The sequence below is a fragment of the Silurus meridionalis genome, chromosome 12 (genome assembly GCF_014805685.1).
Source record: "Silurus meridionalis isolate SWU-2019-XX chromosome 12, ASM1480568v1, whole genome shotgun sequence".
NCBI lineage: Eukaryota > Metazoa > Chordata > Actinopteri > Siluriformes > Siluridae > Silurus > Silurus meridionalis.
Window position 1 is genome coordinate 1,983,389 of NC_060895.1, and position 25,089 is coordinate 2,008,477.

At 36.1% G+C, this 25,089-nt stretch overlaps 2 protein-coding genes across 5 annotated transcripts; both read right to left on the reverse strand.

Moving 5' to 3' along the window:
- Positions 1-6,550: 6,550 nt before the first annotated feature.
- LOC124394441 (T-cell surface glycoprotein CD3 delta chain-like) lies at positions 6,551-15,726 on the reverse strand. Of its 2 annotated transcripts, none has more exons than XM_046862655.1 (6): positions 15,593-15,726; positions 13,039-13,121; positions 11,399-11,587; positions 11,082-11,222; positions 9,600-9,649; positions 6,551-9,167 (listed from the first exon to the last, which is right to left on the reverse strand). In XM_046862655.1, the coding sequence occupies exons 2-6, from the start codon at positions 13,094-13,096 to the stop codon at positions 9,111-9,113; spliced, it is 495 nt and encodes a 164-aa protein (XP_046718611.1). In that variant the 5' UTR covers positions 13,097-13,121; positions 15,593-15,726; the 3' UTR covers positions 6,551-9,110. The 2 variants fall into 2 exon arrangements, with proteins under 2 accessions (XP_046718611.1, XP_046718610.1); XM_046862654.1 differs by lacking the exon at positions 15,593-15,726 and adding an exon at positions 13,725-13,813.
- Positions 15,727-16,651: 925 nt separating this feature from the next.
- On the reverse strand, positions 16,652-25,060 carry LOC124394439 (transmembrane protein 25). 3 transcript variants are annotated; one of them, XM_046862650.1, is made up of 9 exons: positions 24,175-25,060; positions 22,720-22,796; positions 21,357-21,716; positions 19,647-19,937; positions 19,402-19,533; positions 19,268-19,301; positions 19,077-19,180; positions 17,835-17,949; positions 16,652-17,724 (listed from the first exon to the last, which is right to left on the reverse strand). In XM_046862650.1, exons 2-9 carry the CDS (start codon positions 22,793-22,795, stop codon positions 17,667-17,669), a joined length of 1,170 nt encoding a protein of 389 aa, XP_046718606.1. In that variant the 5' UTR covers position 22,796; positions 24,175-25,060; the 3' UTR covers positions 16,652-17,666. The 3 variants fall into 3 exon arrangements, with proteins under 3 accessions (XP_046718606.1, XP_046718607.1, XP_046718608.1); XM_046862651.1 differs by lacking the exon at positions 24,175-25,060 and adding an exon at positions 24,006-24,146 and having other exon boundaries at positions 17,860-17,949; XM_046862652.1 differs by lacking the exon at positions 24,175-25,060 and adding an exon at positions 24,006-24,146 and having other exon boundaries at positions 17,837-17,949.
- Between the last annotated feature and the right edge of the window lie 29 nt (positions 25,061-25,089).

The following is a 25,089-nucleotide window of genomic DNA, read 5'->3' on the forward strand; positions in this document are numbered from 1 at the left end:
TCCTCCTCCTTATATTTCTTTTTCTTTCCTCCTTCACTCCTCCTTCTTTTCCATTCTTCCTCCTCTTTTCTTTCTTTCTTTTTCTATCTTTCTTTCTTCCTTTCTTTCTTTCTTCCTTTCTCTTACTCCTTCTTCCATTCTTCCTCTTTCTTTCTTTTCTACTCTTTCTTTTTCTTTCATCAATTGCTCCTCCTTTTTCCATTTTTCGTCCACTTTTTCTTTCTTTCTTTCTTTCTTTCTTTCTTTCTTTCATTTTGCTTTCTTCCCTTTCTCTTACTCCTTCTTCCATTCTTCCTCTTTCTTTCTTGCTTGCTTATAAAGGCTGATAAGATGCCTCAGTAAAGTCTCAGTAAAGTCTCAGTAAAGTCTCTGGGAGTTTACTGAGAATTCACTGAGACTTCACTGAGTTTCAGTGGAAAGAAAGCTAATTCAGCTGATTCACACAGAGTCACGCTCGCCACGTTTACCAGAATCGTACTGGAAATATTAACATGATCGATTCTGTGGGACGTCAAGTTTCAGTTCCACAACTTGTTTTCCAAAATAATCCCCTGACCGACGCACACTGACTCGGACTGATTTCAGCTTTTTTTTTTTCCAGTATCTTGTTTTTTTGTTTTTTAAACCATTAATATGTAAATTCATGTGCTGTGTTTTAATGCTGTTTGTTATGAAGCTGTAAAGTGCAATAAAGATGCAGGCAAACGTTTATGAATATTTCTGGTATTTTCTTAACATAAAAATATTTTTCTTAACATTTTATCAAATGGATTTGCTACAAAAGCATTTTAGTTTTACATGTTTTTAGTCTTAAATGATTAAATATTGTATTTGATTGACAAAATAGAAACAATTAAATAAATAAAAATATATAAACAATTTAAAATACCCAAAAAATTATTAGATTTTTAAAAATTTGAAAAAAAACATTTCTGAAAATCTATGGAGAAAAAGGTTTTTTATTTATTTATTTATTTTTCTTTATTTCTTACTTTTGTTTTTTTTATTAACTTTTTATTTATTTCTTTATCTTCTTATTCATTGATTTACTTACTTACTTATTGATTCCTCTTTCTTTTTTTTTTCTTTTTTTATTTGTTTGTTTTTTGTGTCCTAATTAAAAAAAACTCAAAAGATTTAAAAAACAAATGAGAGGAAAACATTTCTATCACTTAGTCATTCCATTTCAGCTGTTTCCAGTTTGTCTGCATTTAGTTTCAGAAAATGCCCAAATTTCATTATGAAACCTGTGACACATCTCTGAAATGTGTGTTGTGATTATTTATAAATGATTGCAATATTCACATGATATCATCATTCCAGCTCTCAACCCTCACTAGCAGCATCACCTTATGATCAGGAGAACATTTCAGTTCAGTTTTATCTGTTTAACCATAATCGATACTGCAGCTACAGATGGTTTAAAGAAGGAAACACGTCCTCTTCCGGGTGAAGGGAGAAGATAAATGAAATTCTGCGTTGAGTTTAGTTTGAGAATATTGGGGATAAGTGTGTGAATCATTGTAGAAAGGGGGTAAGAGAACGGGCCGAGAACGGAGACTTGTGGAACACAGTAAAATCAGAAGATTTCTTAAGCTATGGAACAAAAAAAACACCCACACCAACCTTATTATTATTAGTAGTAGTAGTAGTATTATTAATAAAAACACCCAAACGTATTCCCTTAAACCATGAACAATATCTATGTGTGTGTGTGTAAATGTGCATGAGTGTGTGGCTTCTTGTATGTGCCTTTCATGTTAGATCTAAGTGCTGTGAAACTTTGTTTGGTTCTGAGAAGAAACTGCAGAAGCATCAGTTTCAGACAAAACTCCCATAATGCACTTGGGCCAGGTTTTGGGTCAGGGCTATAATGCGAAAAAGTCCAGGTTCTACATTTTATACTTATAGTTTAATAATCTAATTGACTTGCATGTGAATTTTCACAGTTTATTTGACTGTTATAAACTCAAATGTACCCAAATGACACGTTTGCATTATAAATATCATTCATGAAGTATTTACTGTGTGATGAAACACCTCATTTTCTGTCACAAATAAAGTGCCAGACAGTGGAAAAACTCATTCTTGGAAACAGAGCTGATTCGAGTTGATACGAGGGGAATCAAAGCATCAGTACTGCGTCAGTTACGCCACGCTGGAACCGTGTTCTATGTTCAGATATGAAAAAACGATTAAAGTCGAGGAAATTACGCTCGCACGAGGCAGAATGTAGGTGTCAGATTATTGACAGCAGGCTAATAAAAGAAACCTCAGATGTTTGTGCTCGTTTCCGTCATGTCTGTAGCACGTTTTAGTGACATGAGGGTCCTTTATATGAAATAAAAACGATGCTGCGAGGACGCTGTTAGCGAAGGGACCAAAATTTATAACTAGATAACCTTAAACAAATTCGTCAAACGCTTAGGACTTTATTAGGAGCACTGGTGCACATTCATGCAGTTATCCGATCAGAACATTGTGTGTGAGAAGAGTGGTGTAAAAGTCATGAAGATGCAGGTGAAGAGCTTCAGTTTACGTTAACACCAAATACCAGAACAGAGTAAAATGTCTATTTTAGGTTACTGGTTCATTAGTTACAGTTACAAGAACTTTTTTTTTTTGCTGATATTAGACTCTGTTCGTCTTTTCTTAATTCAGATACTGTTTTTGGGGCAAATGCAATCCCGATAGCAAAAGAGCAGTGGTCCAGAATGCTCCTGGGATTGTCCTATGATGGTCCTCTTGTAGTCCTATGATGGCCCTGTGATGATCCTGTATTGGCCCTATAATGACCCTGTGATGGCTCTATGATGATCCTGTATTGGCCCTATAATGACCCTGTGATGGCTCTATGATGATCCTGTATTGGCCCTATAATGACCCTGTGATGGCTCTATGATGGTCCTGTATTGGCCCTGTAATGACCCTGTGATGGCTCTATGATGGTCCTGTATTGGCCCTGTAATGACCCTGTAATGGCTCTATGATGGCCCTGTATTGGCCCTCTGATGGCTCTATGATGGTCCTCTAATGTCCCTATAATGACCCTGTAATTGTGTTATTATGGCCCTGTGATGGTACTCAGTTTGCCCTTTGATGGTCCTGCAATGGTCTGGTGATGGTCCCACAATAGCCCTGTGAAGGCTCTGCTATGGTCCTGTAATGTCCCTATAATGACCCTTTGATGGTCTTATTATGGCCCTATGATGGTACTCAGATGGCCCTTTAATGTTCCTGTAATGGCCATGTGATGGTCTGGTGATGGATCTGTGATCTTCCTGTAATGGCTTGTGATGGCTAAATCCAGCCATTACTCCACCATAACACCAGACACAATGATATTTAACATATTTTGGTGTTTTGGCTAAAAGAGATTTCATTTTATTTAAAAAAGAAGTACGAATATATTTTCATGCTATCGCTAGCAAGCTAGTATGATATTAGCCTTACAGGACATGACACAGGATAGCATAACAGCATTGTTTCTCCAAGCACAACGCTTTATGTTCGCATATGTTAGCATAACTAGCATGACTAGTATTTTGCTCTAGTTAGGATGAGCTAATCTGAAAATTACGGCCTAAACACAACATCACTTTTAAACACCACAGAAATCACTCTCATTATAACACTGTCTTCTTTTAATGTTAGCATGATGGTGTGTGATCTGAGGGAGCATTATCTGTAAAACTACACACAGCCCTTTACGGGAAATGAGTCTCTTTGTGTGTGTGTGTGTGTGTGTGTGTGTGTGTGTGTGTGTGAGAATGTGTGTGTGTGTGTGTGTGTGTGTGTGTGTGTTAGCTGAATGGAAAGTCAGTCATATTCAAATATACTGCTATTATGATAATAAATAATAAAAGTGTGTGTGTGTGTGTGTGTGTGTGTGTGTGTGTGTGTGTGTGTGTGAAGCTAATGGTATGTGCCTTTCATGTTTGTGTTTTATATCTGAATGTATGTCAAGCACTGAAACTTTGGTTCTGAAAGGAAACCGCAGATCAGAAGTCACGTGATAAAACTCCCATAATGCATTTGGACCTCTGGATAAAGGTCCAGATAGTCAATCTTTTCTACATTTAAAGGCTAAACGAAGCCACGACTCCACTGTAATGAGAGCTGACACCATTTACTATATGGAGCAAAATGTACAGATGGGTCACTTTCGGCCTAAAAATGAAATGTCACTCGAAAAACACTTCTAACACGTACAGCTGGTGCCGTTTGGACCAGTTTTTGCCCTGAATTCTAAATGCTAACTTCCACCTCAGACACAGGTAACCTCGCTAGCAAGAAGATATTAGCATGCAGTTTACCACCAAAACAACACAACAAAACCTGAAAGAAAATAATGGCTTCTACAAACTCAAGTCAGTCAATACATTTTTACAAAGTATGCAAAACGCAAAGGCAAAAATTCTCTCTGAGGTAAATTTCATTCAAGTTTGTTTTTACATGGTGTAAAATGTTATGTATGAACAAACAAGATGCCTTGAACTTTTATGCTAATTTTATAGCTACTCCCTAATTAATAAGCATCATTTGTATTTTTCATTCTTCTTTTTCCAAGAAATAGAAGTAGGGACAGCCGGATTAAGTATTTTTTAGTATTTATAGATTAATTCTACATCTACATCACGTATCTGGGGATCGTCGATCAGTCCAAGAGGAAAACGTTAGCATTCGCTCATTCCTTCACAAAACCTATTTTTAAAAAAAGGAACGTAGAAACGTGATGTGGGGGCTTGAATATGGTTTGTGTAAAGAAAGTGAATTCAGGAGAAGAAAGATATTCTAATAATTTCTAAAAACCAAAACAGTCACTTGAAATAAGAGAACAAACTGGAGACCGGTACCGGGCTCTGGATCATTTGGTACCAGGCTGCACAGAAAGAATAATAACTTAATTTTTTTATTGACTTTCATGATTTGCAGGATGTTTTGTTTAATTAATAAGTAATAAAAAAAAAGACCATTCCCAACTGTGGTACTATTGGTTTACATACAGTATTGTGTGTGTGTGTGTGTGTGTGTGTGTGTGTGTAAATGGTCACAGCTTGAACTTTATGTCAAAAGAATGTTTTAGAAGTAAGAGTCCAGGGCAGCCATGTTTGAGTGTCTGGTCAGAATGTTGACTTTAAATCCAATATTGGTATCGGATCGTAACGGAAATAAGTGGAATCCCTAATGGGAATTTCAATACATTTTAATGAACCGTATTCGATTGATTCAGCTCATAGCGGTCGACTCATTCTGACAAAGAGAAATTATTATTCAAGCACAATAGAAATTAACTCCGTTTGTTCCAGGGTCCTGCACTTATACAGGAGTTACAGCGCTCTGAGCTATGATTAATTAGAGAGGTTCTGATGCAACATCGACTGTTCAACCCTGCGGATTAACTAATTATATGCTGTCATGCGACCGACGTATAAGAGAAAGAGATCAGCTAGTTAGCAAAACTAGCAAAAAAGGCAAGACAAAGACTTGGAGGTGTTTAGGAGCGTATTTAAAGTAATTAACACCAGAATAAAGAAGGTGGGACGTCAATACATGTTCTAATGTTTTAAAAAAGTGTTCATTCATGCTAATCTTCATGCGTCATGACTAGCATCACTTGCTAGCTCTACAGTTCATGTTCGAATTACTATTATTTCCATGATTCCAAAATTAGGGTTTCTGGCTGATGTTTATCTCCAAACCTTCTAAATGTGGACCTCGGTTCGTTTTTAATGATCAGAATCACTGTGTGTGGTGCAGGAGAGATAACAAGATAGAAGAGAAAAATGGTGTGTGTGTGTGTGTGGGTATGTGGGTGTTCGGCTGATTGTGGGTCTTTCTCAGACACGCACATACACACACACACACACACACACACACACACACACACACACAGGATGTTAGGTGTTGTATATTTGAACTGTGAGTTGGTGACGAGCTGAAGGTTCACAGTCGCTCGGCTCACTTTTGGTTCATGAAGGAAAACCGCAGCACAAGTGCTAAAGATAAACTTTGTCTCGATAAAAACACCAAACTGCTCTCACAGTGGCGTGTAACAATCACGAACAATTTCTATTGTAACCTTCGGTAGAGTTTTCTAATTTTCATTTTAATACAAAATATACAGATATTAAAAAATGTAAAGAATCTGGTTGCTTTTTTGGGAGCAAAAAAAGTTTTAAATTAATAGGAATGAAGATAATATTAGAAAATAATATTCAGATGCTTTTCAATTAACGAATATTAAAAACATAAAAATATATATATAAAATAAATAATTTAAAAAAAAAATATGTGGCTGCTTTTAAATTAATATTATGATATTTTAAATGACAATTTTTGGTTGCATTTTAATAATAAAATAAAAATAATAATTATTATTTAGTATTTAAAATATATGGCGTTAATTGTATTTTAATAATAATATTTATTATTATTATTATTATTATTATTATTATTACTGTATATTTTATTAAATATTATCAACAGTAAATTCGTGAACCATAAACAATGTTTTAGATTTTTTTAAATAATGAACTGAGATGGGATGTTCATTTTCGGCTTTATTAAATGTACAAGCATCACAAAATAAAACAGTAATGATTTTAATTTATTTTTATATCTATATCACATCAATTGTAATCGAATCGGTAAAATATCAAGACGCATGAATTATATTACAAAACCTCACGCTCGCATGACTGGCATCTTCTCATCATGATCGATGAGAGCATCAGAAGAGCAGGAAAACATACAGAAAAAAAACCCTCACAGACAAGAAAATCTAAAATAATAATTTAAAAAATAAAAACAGGAGACCCGATCAACTGTATAATTAAGTAAATAACTGTATAAAGACTTGTCAGTAGGCATGCAGGTATTAGCTTGATAGCTATTATTTATTAGCATTGAGGCTAAAGTGAAGAAGTCGGCAGGAATTTGAAAAGTCTAGAATTCGAAAGAAAATAATTGGTGTAAATGTTTTTAAATGCAAAGCAAATTCACAGCGTCTGTAACAAAAAAAGTGTGAAAACACAAAGTCTTGTCATTTTGGAGATGCATGCATGTTGCTTTTGTTTATATGTAACAAACTCTGGAAAAAGCAGAACCACACAAGAATTGGAGGGTAAAGATTGGACTAAAAGAAGGTTCTGTGGAGTCCAAATGGGACATTTTTGTCCCAAACAGAAGAACTTGTGTGAGACATAAAACTGGAGAGAAGATGTGATCAGACTGCCTCACCCCCACAATCACACATCGAGGTGGAAGCTTAATGGTTTGGGTTATGGATCAGACTTCACTATATGTGATAAGCCGAAGCGTACGTCCGAGTTCTGTAAGTGTTGTTTAGAGAGCAAACAATCATCTGAAGTGATACCTATCATGAACGCCCTGCCCAGTCACCACACCTAAATCCTGCTGAACTGCTCTGGGATGATCCAGAAATCTAGTGAAGAACATCTTTAGCGAGTTTTACAAAAGACCCAACAAAATATTTCAGCTGAATGTTTGGAGAAAAGAACTGTCCGGGTGCTGAAAGTGCACAAGGCTGTTCTTCATGCTAAGGGAGGATTTCAAATAAAGTGGAACATCTGCACATTTAAAGATTTGTTTGGTTAAAGGAAATTTTCATACTGTTACATTACTGAGTCTGTTGCATAGAAACAAAAGGAACATAAATGTGTCTCTTAAACACCATAAAAAAAAACTAAAAACTATATATACTAAGACTGTGCCTCGTCTTCACCTGCCCACTTTCTTAACAATTCGATCTCCTTACATGTGGACGTCTACTTCAACTCATCCTACCGAGATCTTTTTTGCTGCTTTTTTGTGTCGATTCATTAAATATATTTGAATACATTTTTATATACATAACATTTTAATATAATAAACTCACCACCTAAGCCTGTGTAGCGCCTAAACATTCCAGCGATCTTTCATGGACACACAAAAAAAAAAGGTTTTGATTAAATTTCAGGACAAATAATGTTCAAATTTTGACCCTCGTATCAAATCAATTATCCAAGTTGTTGTGTTATGATACAGTACTGCTGAATTCTGGATTCCGATTGGTCAGATGCTAGCTTCATTTCAATAACGCAATCTCCCTGGCAATATTTAGAGGCGTATCATTACCGTTGTTGTATTAAGGATTCGTACAGACTTGTGTAGAAGACGCTTCATGTAACCTAAGCTGCGTTTTTCTGAGACGTTTCCGGAAGGAGTCCGCATCAGGCGTCAGTTTCAGCTCTTAAAGCTTTCAGTTTTACTTCCAAAACGTCATAACTTTGAAGTTTGAATTTCAATTAAAAAAAGATTGTAAATTGCTGTGGCATGAGAGCAAAAAAAGACATTTTCAGACATGCTGTAATGAGAAAACAATCAGCTTCAGGGTGCTAACAGTAATTCTGCTTCATCACGCCAACTCACGTTTGATTATTTTATAGTAACAGCACGAGCCGGAGAGTTTGATTACGTAAATCATCGTAAAAAGGCAAATATAAAAGATATACTGTACTTGTCATGTTCTAGATTACGATGTTTAACCTCCACATGGCATCAACGGTCATATATTTACAGCGAGTTTAATTATTGCGTTATTGCCAAAAGTATTGGGACACCTGACTTTTCAGGCCATGTGTGGGGTTTTTTCCCCCGAAGTGTTCACACAAAGATGGAGGCCTCACCTACATCAGCGCCTGACTTTACTAACACACTTGTGGCTGAATGAAATCTCACAAATCTCCACAAAATCTAGTGGAACGTCTTCCCTGAAAAGTGGACAGCAATTGAGGACTTAATGTGGAATTGGATGTTCAAAAAGAGGCACATCTGATATCCAGGTGTCCACAAAATTTTGGCCCCTTTAGGTTAACTTTAGATCTTTTTTTTTTTTTTGATACATTTTTTACTCTGACAAACAAACGTAAAAAAATAAAAAATTAAATAAATGTATATATATATATATATATATATATATATATATATATATATATATATATTGCAAGCATACAATTATATGTTCTTTTCATACAAACAATCGATGGGGTTCCCATGAAACGAGACGACTGAAATCTGAACTCTGAGGTTCATGATTCTGAGGATGATCAGTTCTTTCGGACTCCCAGCCTGCTGTACTCTGAACTTTGACCTGCAGCCAGCGGCTGAAGAGAGAAGACAAGCAGAAGGTTTATGTTTGTACAACATGTGAACGTTTTCATTTATAGCATCATCCAAAACACTATAAAGGTGTAAAGAAATTAAATGTAACATTATAATAAATATTATCAGTGAGGATCGAATAGAGAGGCGTTTAGCATGTCCTTTGTCAGGCGTTGCATGGAGCGCTAATCGCTAATCTCGGAGCGATCTGGATCCGATCAGCAAGCTAACTACTGATTAGACAAAAGTACCAAGTTCTTAAATGATCATTTCCTTGTGTAACTTAGGATCAATCCAAATACATGTTAGCATGAATACTAATAAGCTAATGTGGGATTTTGTCCAAGAATTTGTAATGGGTCTATTATAAGTAAAAAACGTTTTAAAAAATCATAACAAATCAAAATATAAAACACTTTATCCCTGCTTCATACCTGATATGTCTCTCTGTCTCCGTTGGGGATCAGATTTACTTTGTCTGATGCTAGAAAACAAAACAAAAATACATTTAGAGAAAGGCATTAGCTTGAAAAGTTTTCTATACCACTTCATGTGGTTTAACGCCACACTATTTTACACATCAGTCAAAGTGATTTATCGTTAGAGTCTATTTCTTGTTTCATTTCTTGTTAATCTGTTAGCTAACAACTGCTACGCTGACAAAATTTCTGAAAGGATTTATAACTTTCTCTAAGGTTTATCAGTCTTTGCTAATCCTAGTCAGTTACAGTAACTAACAGGAGCTAATCTGAAAGATTTCGAAAGGATTTTAGATCACATACATCAACATTCATTAAATATCGACTAATCTGAAAAATAATTATCACAGGATTTTTAAAGCGTATTCACAATGTCCACAATCATTACCGCTAATGCTATCCGGCGAATAAATATAAGATAACATAAGAAGATTTCGAAAAGAATTTTGTGTCAAATTCATAGCAGTTTATTAACATCCCAGATCGCAAATCTGACTGGATTTCTAGGAGGATCTTAAATCAAACCTTGTTTACTTCTAACACTAGCTAGCTTGCTAACATGGGCAGATATGAAAGAATTTCTGAGAGGATTTTAAGATAATATCCATAATTTTAACTAATAATCCTAGACAGGCTAACTAAAATCAGCTAACTTGACAAAATTTCTGAGTGGACATTTTATTCTGATTCACAATGAGCAGCTGGTTAACAGGTCCAGAAGATCTGAGGGGATTTTAGGTCATTATCCAGAAATGTTTATAGTCTTCAAGGCTAAATCTAGCTAGCAACTAATCTGTGTGGATTTTTGAGAGTATTCTAGTGCAAATACATTAGCTTGCTCGCTACTATGGGCTGAAATGAATCAATAATCAAATTTTGAAGGCAATTTCCATAATCTTTATTGCTAATATTAGCCAGGCTAAAATGATTAAATAACCTGACAAGATATATAATTCACACTACTTTAACATTATATATTATTTCAGGCACAAATCTATTGAATTTCCTGTGAGGATTTTAACTCATATTCACAAATAATGATTATATTAACTCGATAACAAATATTTCAGGTTCACTCATAGAATGATAATTGTTCTAGCCTGTAAACTCACATACGTTAATCTGCAGAGATTTCTGAGAGGATTTTAGGTCGTACACAAGAATGTTCCTTGTGTTCACTTCCAACACTAGCTAGCTTGACAGAAAGGGCTGATATGAACAAACTTTGTTGAAGATTTAATCACAATGTTTATCATCTTTATCGCTAATGTTCGCCAGGTTAACAAATGTAAGCAAATGTTCTTTGCTAAATCTATGAATGTAACTTGTTGTACTATGGGAATCTGATAGAATGTTCTAGAAAACCTGCAACAAACAAAAAATTCAAGAGAATATTTTCATGCCTTCAAGATTTTCTCCTCATTGAACACAACTGACCTTTGTTTCCAGAGAAGGTTTTGCCTTTGGGTTGAGAAACAATGCTATACACCGCATAACCGATGAGAAAGGTGGTCACAAGGTTCCCCACGATGATGCCGGTCAAGGAAGGCGCGTCGATTTCAATGCAGTTGTCACACGCTAATGACCAAAAAATATTTGTAATAAACGTACAGGTTTTGAACATTAACATCCACTTATAAATAAACTGCAATTTGAGCTTTGCATTATTTGGTAAATAGAACAGACGCTGCATTTCTAAAGCATCACTAGTGTCAGTTTTACAGTGTTGTGCAAATGAAGATGAAGCAACTTACTTCTGAATCTAATTGTAATAGTTTTCTCATCACTATTCTCCACCCCACACTTATATTCTCCAGAATCTTCATCTTTGTTGTCTAAGGTGATCTCTTTTTCGACCCAATCTGATGCCCAGTTTCCTTTAGTGCATGTGAACTTAAAGCTGCCTATTCCTTTTTTTACAGTAATGGGCTCATCATCTCCAACTGTGGACAAAAAAAAAAAAAAAAAAAGATGATGATGTCACACTTTATCTGATCCCAGTAAAGATCATTGTATTAACACCAACATTTCAACAAAGCTCATCTTTGAGGTTATGTAACTCTTAACCTGCTAATTTATATGTGAATTATTGAGTAAAAATAAATTTTATATATTTACAATTATATATAAAGAATATTAAATTTGCATTTTAACATGGTTAAACGCCATGTTTTTCTAAACAGAATCTACACAATGATACACACTGGAAAGAGTTTAAAATTATTTAATTGGTACTTATTAAATAGTGAATATTCTATACCTTTTTATTACATTTACAATAAGACCAAATATCAGACAAAAGTCATTGAATTGTTATGTTATCTCTGACATTTTTACATATTATTAGCTTGTTATATTTATTTATAATAATATTTAAACAAGATCCAGGAAACTGAGTGCGTTTTTAGAAGTTTTGAGATAAAACTAAACCCATTTACAGACATTACACACAAATAACCGTTCAAAAGTTTAATAAAAAAGTTTCCACTATGTCTCTTAAACGTGTTTTCCTATTACAAAATCGTATTTACTTATTGATAGATATATTTCTGATCAGAAATCAGGTTTAACCTATAAAGTAGAATTGATCACAAATGCACTGCATCTACAACATTGTGAGTTTAATGTAAAATAATGAACCTGTTTTTTACAAACAAATTAAAAATTCAAGGCTAAAACAAAAAAAACCCCACAAAAATATCGAATTTATTGTGAAATTCAAAATGCACTTGAAAGTAATATATATTAAGAATTTTTCTCCTTGTATTTTTAAAAATTCCTTATTAGGTCCTTTATTTTATTTTTTATACATATGTTATATTATTGATATTATTATTTATATATCTGAGGTATAAATCAACTAAAAACGAGATTCACGAACAATAATGACCTGAATAAGTCACTATTATTACTTTTGGACAAAATTCCAAATTCCTATATATTTATATACATATGTATTGTATTTGTTTGTTTTTTTAAGTCATATTTATGGCATGAATTTTCATCTGAAAAAACTCCTTTTTAAATGATATACTTACATTTTATCTCTATAGCACTTTTAACAATTTGTGAAAAAAAAAATCAGCTTTATGGAAATAAATCTAAAATAAATTCATACGTTCATCCCTACTGATCTTTACCTATTCCTTCTGTATCCGTCTATTTGCATAAAAATCTACATCATTGTGCTCCTATAATCCTGTTTTAACCATTTTCTTCACCTCATCTCACCTTTTCAAGTTAATATTAAAAGAAAAACAAACTTAAACTTATACATTCATCCTTTTATTACAAATGTATCTGTTGTAAAGCTGCTTTGGGACAATGTCCATTGTTTAAAAGTGCTGTATAAATAAAAATTTATCGAATTGAAATAAAAACCAGTCCTACTTACAGATTACTTTCTGCATCAGAAAGCAGGTGAAAAGAAAGAGCAAAGTTCTCCACTTCATCTCGATCCGAATTCTTAATTTACAGCTAAAAAGAACAAAAATTTAGACTTGCTTCATGCACATCAGCATTACAGTTGAGAAGTAGTTCAAGTGTGTGTGTGTGTGTGTGTTGGTTGGTTGGTTGGTTGCTCTAGAACCAAAATGGAGGACAATCAAAAAAAAAAAGCAGCAAAGCCATTTGACTCGTTACGATCCACCATTTTAACAGCAGCACTGTTTCTTTCCGGCTTGAAAACCTCAAAAACCTGCTAATAAATCTGACTGAAATGTTCATTATTATACAACTTAATACTTTTCAAGTATTAAAACCTACTGAGATGAATTATTATACACAAATACATCAAACTAAAGCCTTTCTAATCCAGCTGTTCTACAAATGGCGATGATGTAATCACATCGAATTTCACAATTTACCTGTAAAGTTGATCCGTTTGATATTTAACATCATAATCATACTATAGAAATGAGAATTTATTACATTATTCTATAATAATACCATCAATCTACAGATGTCCTGTAAGTCTTCATCAGTTAGTGTACAGTATATTAGAAAATAGAACTAAACACCCGTTTTAACAATAATATTAGTATATTGTATTATATTATATTAATAAAAAGGGTATCTTACCCCCCAAATACACACACTTCTTCCCTGAAGTCTCTTTCGATTTTTCTAACTTGGGTGCTTCCTACACACAAAGGAAGTGTGTGTGTGTGCGTGTGTGTGTGTGTGTGTGTTAGTAACCTAAAAAAACATGGCAGATAAATACACACTAAGTGTAACACAAGTTCGAGCCATGTTTGGCGCTTACACTCGAATCTAATGATAAAGGTGATGTTTCATTACATAAACACTGTGTTATAAAGAATCCCAAATCATTTTCGAGGTTTATTATCATTTTTAAAGCTCTCATTAAAACTTTGTTTGTAGAATCATTTTTTTCTTTTGTCTGTTTGTTGACAGTTGATTTCATTGCGAGTGCAATTTTTCTGTAACATCTACAACAAGAGTCTGAGAGAATTTCACAAGTTGAAAATCGAATTTCTACCCCGTGGAAGCCGACAGCTTGCAGTAACTCATTTCTGTGTTACACAATCGATTCAGAGCAGCCGAGATCCCACAAACTACTTCCTGTACGCCAACCGTACACCACAGAAAGGCACCTGTGTGTCTCCCACAAAACTCATACACACACATACACGCACATGCTAACAGATCATATCTGAGAAATATTTTCACACAAAACACTTCTAAAGCAACACAGTTGTATATGGAACAAATGTTAAACTTACGACCTTATAAAAAATTTTTTATATATATATTATATAAAAATATTATAAATATTATTTTCAATGTTTATTTCAAAGTTCTTAAGTTGACTTCCAAAGTTTAAAGTTTATTTCTAAAATTCACAATATTTTCTCATTTTAAGTTTAATTACTTACCTATAAATGTATTGATAAATGATAATTAAAGTTTGTTATCTTATGAAAATGTCTTGAGAATATGGACATTTTTTTTCCAGATTTCTTATAAACAGATTATTCCAACCGGTTGTAGATGTTTATCATAATTTTGAGCATTTAAACATTTTCTTTTTTTTTTTATTGATGGATCCTTTTGTTTCTTTGCCAAAATTAATTCCTAAAATGAAAAAGAAATATTAGGGAAAAGAAGAGAAGTAATCAGTTAAAATAAATAAATAAATAAATAAATAAATAAATAAATAAATAGATGCATTTGACCTAAAGATGTTTTCCATTTTTAATATTTTCCTCTTGCCGTTTGCAATTTGAAAGAATTATTAAAATATTATTATTAAATATTGAATATAACAAAATAATATTACTATTAATTATATTATATCATTAGTTATTATGTGTAGTGTTAGTTATTTTTTTTTTATAAATATATATTGAATTATGAACGTATTCATTTTATTTGTGATTTGTGCATTGAAGTTCATTATAGGTGCAGGATTTAGTCAAATAATCTCAATTTTATTTCTTTTTGAACATTATTTTCTTATTTAAAGTATAAAATGTTTCACAATAATTTGACCTAAAAAACACACTTACATTCTTACTATAGTTCCAGTTTTTTTAGTTGAAAATTCATTACTTTTACAAGGAATACATTTACCTTAAAGTGCATTTGATCATAAAAGTTTTTTTCTTTATTGTATATTTAAACATGACTTGTATAATTTATACACTTCTATAATTTTATCATTACTAATAAAGTTGACTGTAAGAAGCTACGTTTGTTATATTACAGTCAATTTCATTATATTAGATATATATTTAAGTAAACTTTTTGTTTTTCAGTAAATAAACTTGACACAAACTGCGCTTATATCATTTAATACCTCAATTCAATACTTAAAATATATACAAAATGTTTAAGTTCAATATTTTGTCAAGATCCTAAAATATTTATATATTTATCTCTATTATGATAAAGGTTTGATTGAAGATAATAATTACGTTTCTTACCTTATTATATTCTAGTAATAAAAAATGTGCAGTTCAGAATAAACCACTAACGTGTTCCAGACACGTCGCTGTTTCTTTTAAAGGTTTTGCTGATTTTATTTTACTCTGATTTATAGATTTGGCTGATGGGGTTCCACCTCACCTGTGCAGTTTAACGTCACTCCTCTTTGGTTCTTAAACCGGAGTTATTTCATGTTCTTCAGCTGCGTATCTGATTTATTATTCAGTTTACTGAAGATCTGGTTTTGTTCTTATTCACAAATTCAATTCATATTTATTAATTTATTAGATTTATAGTAATAGAAATCAGATTTCATTTCAGTTCTGTTTGGTGTTTCATCCGTGAACAATATATAATTCAGTGATGATTAAATCTCCTGTGGGACGAATCTAGCGATCTGTCTGCTCTCCTGTACGATCCATAAAACTCCTTTTAAAAGATTTAATACATTATTGAGCCAAAGGTTTACGGACACTGACTATAAGATTGTCATGTGGAAATCATATTCTACATTTGGTTCCTGTTTACTGGTATAAGAAAATCCACTCTTCTGGGAAGATGTTCCACTAGATTTGATCCACAAGGTTGTTAGTAAAGTGAGGTACTGATGTGGGAAGGAGGTGAGAAGGCCTGGGGTGATGTTCAATAGGGTTGAAGCACTATAGCAGGAAGAGCTTCAACTGCGTGGAAATCCCATGTACAGCAGATCTTCATGGAGGTGGTTTGTGGACAGGGGTATTGTCCTGCAGGAGCAGGTTCAGGTCTCCAAAGAGTCTCGTCTGGTATGATTGTGTTCCTGAAAGCAAAATGTGGCAATTGTGCAAATACAAGTGGCGTTTTTGTGTCTTTCTGGTTTATATTCAGTGATTCAGACGCACAGATTAATGACATGTTTACTGTAGTTTTAACTTTTAAATAACGTCTGAAATTCTGTTTCATTTATCCACATCATTTCAGCAAATTATCGATGTATATTATGGAAAAAACTGGAAGCACATAATTGTATTATGGAGCTCAGAAAGGGTTCAGACATCGATCAAATCAGACTCGAGTCTCGATTCGCAGCACCTCCTGCTGGATGGGAAGAACCGAATCTCTCCATCCTGCCTTTAATAAATAACTCTGGACTTATACATGATTTATACAGTTCATTCCGTGTATATGTACATGCATCAAATATACATTTAAATATACAAATACATGTGTAACCGCTCATCCTTACAAATATAACTTTCATCATTATATTATTATTTCTGTATTTATTTAATTCACATTCTTACACAAAGACCATGGAGCATTCCACGTAGCAGCACAGAATTGTGGGTAATGACGCTTTACCCGGGTACAATCCCTGTACCCGAACATGGCGTTCAATTAAACTTACATTATTACTATATCATTTTATATGAGTATTTTTGATAGATTTTTCAGAGAGGTGGCATGTGATATGATATGATGAGCTCAATACCATTAGTTTAGATCTCAGATGATTTTTTTCTTTTGTTTGATTTATTTAAATTTAAAGCCTCAACAAAAGCTGCAAAATTGCGTTTTTTCGGCCCCCGGGATTTTAATATTTTAATTTATTTGCTTAACTAAAATCAATCTCGAATATTTATGTTTTGCAGCAGCCATATTTTTTTATCTGAATATCTCGCATAAGAACAATGATTTATAGAATTATTCTATTTAAATTTTATTTACATTTTCTTTTTTCCAGGAGGAGAAATGGGAAAAAATGAAGTATATCATTTATATACTTTAAATGGATATTAATTGAAACAATTTATTATAATTTGATGGAAAATAATTGTTCATAAATATAGTTAAATTACAATTCTATATTCGATATATTTATATTTATATTTATGAATATGCATCTGGGTATTATATCATCATTTATATAAAATCTATATAAAGTAAAAATTAAGGAAATATTGTTTTTTTTAGTATTAAAATCTAGCGAGATAATTGAGTATGGGATGAGTGTGTGTGTGTGTGTGTGTGTGTGTGTGTGTGTGTGTGTGTGTGTGTGTGTGTGTGTGTGTGTAATACAATCAAAGCCAGATCTCTTCACTGCTTGTGCTGTTTACTTTGTAGATGTAACCGACCATGGGGTATCTGGCGAAACCTGAAAGAAAAAACATAAACAAAAACATTGCAAAGTGAAAGGAGCAAAACGTTTGCACTGATTTAAAAAAAAAAAAAATGTACACGTCTCTAAGTAGCTTTCAAACACACACTTTCAGATGCGGTGACCTCTGACCTCTGGCGGCGTAGGCCAACGAGAGGTCCTCTTCCTCCTCCTCTTTAGTCTTCCGAGTCAAAGTGTTCTGCCTGGAGTTCGGAAGTCGTCCTGAAAACATCGGCAACACCGCGACAGCGTGACCCGGCGTCAGAATAAGGGCAGGAACTGTCTCATTAAATAAACAAGTTATATTACTGTGCAGAACGACCAGCGCAGGGCCTGGGGGGGCCTGAGGGTGGGCCTGAGGGTGGGCCTGGGGGGGGCGTTGTGTATACGGGGTGGGCCATACGTATATTGTCGCGTGCAATAACTTGCACATTATTATACATTTTATATGATTTAATTATTTATTTAATTGTTACATATACAGGTGGTCCGCGGTTACGATGGTTCGACTTTTTCGATCTTACGCTGATGTAAAATGCCTTCCTCTCGACAGAGTAAGGGCGTGTTTTTTTTGTTTTGTTTCGAAGCCCAATTTTAGCTCTTGTCTCTCTTCTTTTTATTTTTCCGCTTCGCCGGACATTTTACCAGAACACGCCCCCTAGCTGCTGCATCTATTTATACTGTACAGCTTGTACATTACGATACAATAATCTGATTTGCTCAATTATTTACCGTTATTTTAAATTATTAACTAATTACAGTATCACATACTGATTCTTTAGGGCTCCGGGTAGATGTCTCGAACTTTCGATATTTTCAAGTTATGATGAAGCGATTAGAACGCATCATCGAAAGTATGACGGAAATCTAACTCGAAAATAACGCAGAATCAGTACGAGCTCCAAAAAATTGCAACTGGATTTAAATTTAATTTAAAGTCTACTGAATGATCCACAGTCCGGTACTGATCCATGACCTACTGGTTGGGGACCCCTGGTGTACTGGAGGACTGCTACAGTTTCATTCCTGTTTGGTTGATATTGAATTATTTAACGCTCGTATTCCAATTACGTTTAATTCCCAAACTGACGATTACGATTTTCATCGATCCAATTACTGGTTTTTATATCATTTATACTGCATTTAATTATATAAAATGATATATAAATATATATAGAATATTTATGTAATATTTTATAATTATATAATAATAAAATATATTTCTTTATATAATAATATAGGTTTATTTTTTTTTATGTATTTTGAATGTTTATTGCTGTACGGTTTTGGATCTTTGGGCTTCTGATTCTCTCGTATGTGATTCTGTATATTCTGTATTTGGTTCTTGCCTTTACACAGAGCGCTGTGGTCGTTGAGCGGCACGTTGGAGGGCAGAGACATGTTCTCACGAGGCAGATACACTTTGTTCGTCTGCGCTTGGTCCGATCTGTTACTGAAAAAGAAAGACATGTCGTGCATGTTGTGCAAAAACACACAGTTCAGATTAGATTTTTTATTCCACAGTGATGGATTTACATACCAGTCTTGGGTCATTGGAATAGCGACGGGTTCCTCTGGAAAGAAAAAAAAGAGAAAGAAATGGAAAAAAAACCGCCTGCTTAAATAAAGAAGATTAGACCCAGTTTTTGCTGATCAGCTGAAAGATAATCGTACCGATGATTTTGGTTTTGTCCTTATGCAGAAGACAAAGCACCATCAGAGTGAGGATGAGGAGCGTGACGAAGCCTGCGACTCCGCCCGTGACGATCCCGAGCACCGGCACTTCCACCCGAGACTGCAGGAATTCTGGGGTGAGAGGAAAAGTAAACAGCAACCTGAACTTTCCTTGAGGATCTGTTAAATTCACACGTATCTAACTGCAGATTGGGAAAGGGATGAATTCTGGGTTTATTGGGTACCTGTGAGCGTCAGGTTGGTCTGGGCAGAGCCGAGGCTGTTGTTGGCGCTGAGTGAGACGTTTCCTGATAGGCTGCTCAGCACGACCTGTAGGCTGTGATTGGCCAGCCAGGGGTAGCTCCGCGAGTCCAGGATGAGAAAGTCGGTGGTGTTGGCTACCAGTTGGCCAGATTGATCCACCCACGTGATGGTGGCAGGGGGGTTGGAGCGAACCAATGCAAAGAGCACCAGGGAGATCCCGGGGTCAGCGGTCTCACTGTAGTGGGCGTTGACTCGCAGGATCTCCGGCTGAACTGTAATCGAGATGTTTGATCAGGGTGTAAGACTCGCTATTGCAACATAACTAAAAGCGAGTGCCAAACGCTAACACAGACATGAGGGATTTCTGGGATAAGAGACAACCCTCCACACCAGCATCAAAAAACAGCATCCAAATATCCCAGTTCACCAAACACTCGATATTCATGATCCCTCCTGATCTGCTCCTTTACCTCAGGAACACCTGCGGACTAAAGACTCGACCAAATGAATGTTTTCAGCATCGACTTGAACACTGAGACTGTGTCTGAGTCCCTAATCAGAAGGCTGTTCCAGAACTGTGGGGCTTTATAAGAGAAAGCTCCACCCCCTGTTGTAGTCTTAATTTTTGGAGATACCAACAAATAGCCTGCACCTTTTGATCAAAGTAGGCGTAGGGGATCGTAAAAGAACAAACGTTCGCCCAGGCCATGACCAAACTAATGTTTTCATTTGAAAACGCATTTTTTTACTCACAGTTTTGGCCTTCAGAAGCTGTGGATGAGAAACTTCTGTGAAACGATTGAAAAGGAAAAAAGCGCTTCCAAATTCATCCGGATTAGTCTAGACGTAGCCTCAGATACTGTGGCGTGAGACCCTTCAGTGCTGGTTCTGGCTTGACTAAAGCCTACTGATGCACTTACTAGAACATCCAGACAGTAAAGTGTTACCGCAGTCCAATCTCGGTTTAACAAAGACATAAACTGTTTTTTCTGCATCCTTTAACGCCTTCATACGAGGTGGTATCAAAATGTTTCGAGAGCAGCACGGTTTAGTATTTTAATGATCTACGTTTTCACGCCATCACCTTCAAAATTGCCTCTTGCACAGCAATACAGCGCCCCCTGGCGTTCTTCTGGAACGTGTCCTGAAGGTCTTCTTTTCGCAAAAGAAGTACCTTTAGCGATTCGCGCCGGATGTCCGCAATGGTGTCAAAACCGCGAGCCTGATCTGAAGTCCGCAGGAGCCAAATCTGGCGAGTAGTTTGGGTACGGAAGCGAGATCGTTCTCCGACCATCATCATGCACGAGTTGCCGAACAATTTAGAAATTTTCGGGGTCGAATTTCTTCTTCCAGCGTTCTCGCTCTCAAAACGGCCGGTCGTCGTATGTCGTGTCAAACGTCTCCACGGCAGAATTTCACGTTTGCTTTTTGTTCTGACTTGCTGCATGTGATGAAATCGCAGACGTGGTGGTCAGAATAGCACCAGTTACACCATCAGTCTCGAAACTTTTCGATACCATCGCGTATTTCTTATTTCAGCCACATTTATAAGATGGAGGAATCCTGGTAATGCTATCAACATGAGCCTGGAGTCAATAATCACACACCAAGATCTTTTACTGCTGAGACCAAATGATCATCCAGAGATATCTAAATGTGATGATGATGATATGTTGGACGCATGAACTCACACTGAACGTTAAGGACAACGGTGGCGTTGTAGCTCTCTCCACCGTACGGGTTCAAGGCGGCGCACACCAGCTCGCGATCCCACTTCTTGGGCCGCAGGGTGAAGGTGCTGTTTCGCTCCGAACTGAACGTCATGGTTCCCCTGTTATTCTGCGAGGACATCACCAACCGCCCCGGCCCCCGGCTCCCCGAAACCTCACTCTGTCTCTCACCATTGAGAAACCAGGTGAGAAGAGGTGGGGCTTGTGGGCTCCAGCCTTCTGATTGGCAATTAAAGCTATGAGTGATGTTTTCTTGCACAGTGACCTCCGAGTGTTGGCGTCCATCGATCTTGGGGGCGGGGTCAAGTGCCCGTGCGTGGCCTGTATATTTAAAAACAACCATGTTTAATTATTAACATATTATATAGACAAATGTTTGTGGACATCTGAGCATAAGAGCATCTGTTTCTTTCTTTCTTTCTTTCTTTCTTTCTTTCTTTCTTCCTTTCAATGTCTAAATTGTTAGCCACCTTCCTTCCTTCCTTTTTCCTTCCTTCATTCCCACTTTTCCTTTCTCCTTCCTCCCCTTTCCTTCCTTCTTTATTTCCTTTCTTCCTTCCTTCCCTTTTCCTTCCTCCCCTATTTTCCTTCCTTCCTTTCTCTTTTCTTCACATTTGCTTTCTTCTCCCTTATATCCATTCCTCCCTTTCTTCCCTTTTTCTTCCTTTCCACTTTTATTGCCTATTTTCCTTCTCTCCCTTTTCTTCCTTTCTTCCCTTTTTCTGTTTACATTCTTCTCCCTTTCTTTTATTCTATCCCTCCCTTGTTTATTCAAGCCTCACTTTCTTCGCTTTTTTTTCTTAGGTTTTATTTCCTTTTATCCTTGCTTCCCTTTTCCCTTTACTCTTCTGTTTGCTTTCTTCTCCCTTTTCTTCCTTACTGTGTTCCTTCACTCCCTTCCTCTTTTTATTCATTCCTCCCTTCTACTTTCTCCTTCCTTCCTTTTGCCCTCCTGGTCCTGGTTGAAAAAAGAACAGTGTTTACATGAAGGCAGAACAACATTGATGTTTCTACACCGAGTTCCGTTGAGTCACAGTTGTTGAGGAGGAACAACAATGTGCTAAATACAGATACACGCAAGGAAAACGTTCTTCTGCTGCTACTGTTCTATCGTCTGAATGTTCCTGCAGCTTCGTTCAAACCTGCTGCGTTTAACTGCTCGTTTCAGTTTGTTTTGTTTCCACCGGTGTGAAAGATTCGAGCGATAAAATTGGACAAGTGTCTCGATTTGTTCTCCTCCGCAAAGTTCTCGAACACAGCGAGCGAGTCAGAGGAAAAATAAAGCAAAAGAATATAGAAAACAGGGTGTTTTTGGAATCCTCACCTGTCCATCCCCAAGTAAAGGTGTGAAAGAGCAGGACGGAGAACCTCGCCTTCCATCTAATGCACACAAACTCCATCCTACAGGAGAGAGAGAGAGAGAGAGAGAGAGATAGATAAACATAGATAAACATGAAAACAGTAGCAATTATGCAAATTGACAAGTGTTGATAAATATGCAAATATATGTAGATCATGTAATATATGCGTATAAATGTACACCAATTAAATATAAAGACTGCGGCAGTTAAACGAGTGCGTGAGCTGCTGAATAAATACAACAAATAAATATATAAATGGAGAAAGAATAAAAAGCACAGGCATGTACAGATGTTTTCAGAAGACATCTGCTTGAGGAACAAGCAATAACGTAAAGCTGCTGAAGGAACGAGCGTTTATAGCTGCTATAACGTACACAATACGGACAAAACTATTGGGACACCAAACTTTTCCAGTGGCACACAACTGGATTTGATGCTCTACATGAGTTGGAGTGGAAGATCTGAATGTGAACTCAGGAGAGTTTGATTAGACCCATGTGATTAAATGAAGACTCAAACAAATCACTAGAAAATCTAGAGGAACATCTTCTCAGAAGAGTGAAGGATTTAATAAAAAATACAAAAAATTGTGGAAGCACATACCAACCTTATGGTCAGGTGTCCACAAACCTTCTGTCCATGTAGTGTAGTGTACACCATCAGGTTATAGATGAACATGGAGGTGATCGAGGATGGAGAGGGGGAATGAGGGGGATGAAAAGAAGTCATCAAGGGAATGTTTTTGGATCAGAACAATGATTGGAACAGTGCATGATCCATAATTATACAAGCTGTAGAAAGATGGTGAAAGAGCAGCTCGATGTCAGAAAACATCAAACTCAGGATGAGAGGGGAAGGAGAAAGAGAGAGAGAGGATGGAGAAAGAGAGAGAGAGGATGGAGAAAGAGAGAGAGGATGGAGAGAGAGAGAGAGAAAGAGAGAGGGATGATGAGGAGAAGGAAAACAAAAACGACAAACAAGCCATGACGCAAAAGCGATTACACGCATAAGTCGTGAATTATTTTTGATTTTCTAAAATACTGTCGCTACTGATCAGGGTCGGTTGGAGGTCCTGAGGACGTTGCAGGATGCAGTGATGGAGGCCATGATGTTCAGAACCAGTGCACCTTCATCAAAACCTGCACGCGCACTGCATCATGATGACGTCAGTGAATCATACTCTAGAATACGTGTGTAGTCTGTAATTTCATGGACACTCATACACACTCTCACACTTACACACACATACCTCAGGGCAGATGTTGTCTTTCAGCCGTCTGAAGATCCATGCATGCCTGCAGCAGCTCATGCACTCTGTACAGCACGCGCGCACACGCAACGATGGAGCATTGCATCCGAGTTATAGTGTGTGTGTGTGTGGGGGACGTGCACTAATATAATCTATGCAGTCACTTTACCTACTGGTCCAGTCACAGAGCTGCACTTCAGATGCGGTTCCCCACTGACGCGCGTGCAGAAACCCAGATCCGGATCATCTTGTGCTCCATTACTCTGGTCTGAAAACTCCTCTGCAGTGCAGAGCCACGGGCAGATACCAGCAACACATCCCTGATACACACTCTAAAGATCTGGACTTCATCAATACCACTTAGCAATTCAAATACACTGATGTGGACAGATGTGGATCTTCTCCAAAATGTTCCTCACTCAATCAAAAGCGCACAATCGCACACAGGACGTTTATGGAGGATCAGAGACCCAAATCTGCTCCATCACGACAACGTTCCTGTGCACAAAGCAGCTCCATGAAGATCTTCCTGCTCTGATCTCAACCCTATTGACCCTGAATGTGAACGCTGACTGCACCCCAGACCTCCTCACCATCACTACCTGACTTCAACATCCTTGGGAATTAAATCTGGAGGATCTTCAGATTAGTGAGAGTTTTTATAGCAGCAAAAACAGACTGAAGGTGGAATTGAAAAGTCACCTGCCAATCTTATGGTCAGTATATTTCATGCAGATGCATGAACATCTGCTTTCTATCGTTTGAAGTGGAAGATCTTCCTCCTATAAAGGAAGGAAGGCAAAGGGGAGGAAAAAGGTAAAAAGGAAAGAAAAATAGAAAGGAATAAGATGGGGAATTGAGAAAGAGAAGCGAACAGGATGGAGGACAATTGAGGGGAGAAGAAAAAGGGTAAAGAAAGGGAGAAATGAATAAAAAGTAGAAAGGTGAGAGAAGAAAGAGAGGAACAAAAGGTGGCAATTTAGACATCAAAAGAAAATGTAATCAAGGGAAAAAAAAAGAACTTGGTGATAAAAAAATTATATATATAAATACAAATTCAACACAAGACATGTAAAGGAAAAAG

Bases quoted from the DNA above. Each gene is read 5' to 3' on its own strand.
- LOC124394441 (XM_046862655.1), bottom strand. From the start codon at position 13,096: ATGAAGTGGAGAACTTTGCTCTTTCTTTTCACCTGCTTTCTGATGCAG. The intron at 11,588-13,038 runs GTAAGTAGGACT...TTTTGTCCACAG, and splicing joins TCTGATGCAGAAAGTAATCT to TTGGAGATGATGAGCCCATT. The intron at 11,223-11,398 runs GTAAGTTGCTTC...TTTGGTCATTAG, and splicing joins TATTACAATTAGATTCAGAA to CGTGTGACAACTGCATTGAA.
- LOC124394439 (XM_046862650.1), bottom strand. From the start codon at position 22,795: ATGGAGTTTGTGTGCATTAGATGGAAGGCGAGGTTCTCCGTCCTGCTC. The intron at 19,302-19,401 runs GTACGATTATCT...TTTTCTTTCCAG, and splicing joins GGACAAAACCAAAATCATCG to AGGAACCCGTCGCTATTCCA. The intron at 19,181-19,267 runs GTATGTAAATCC...TTTCTTTTTCAG, and splicing joins ATTCCAATGACCCAAGACTG to TAACAGATCGGACCAAGCGC.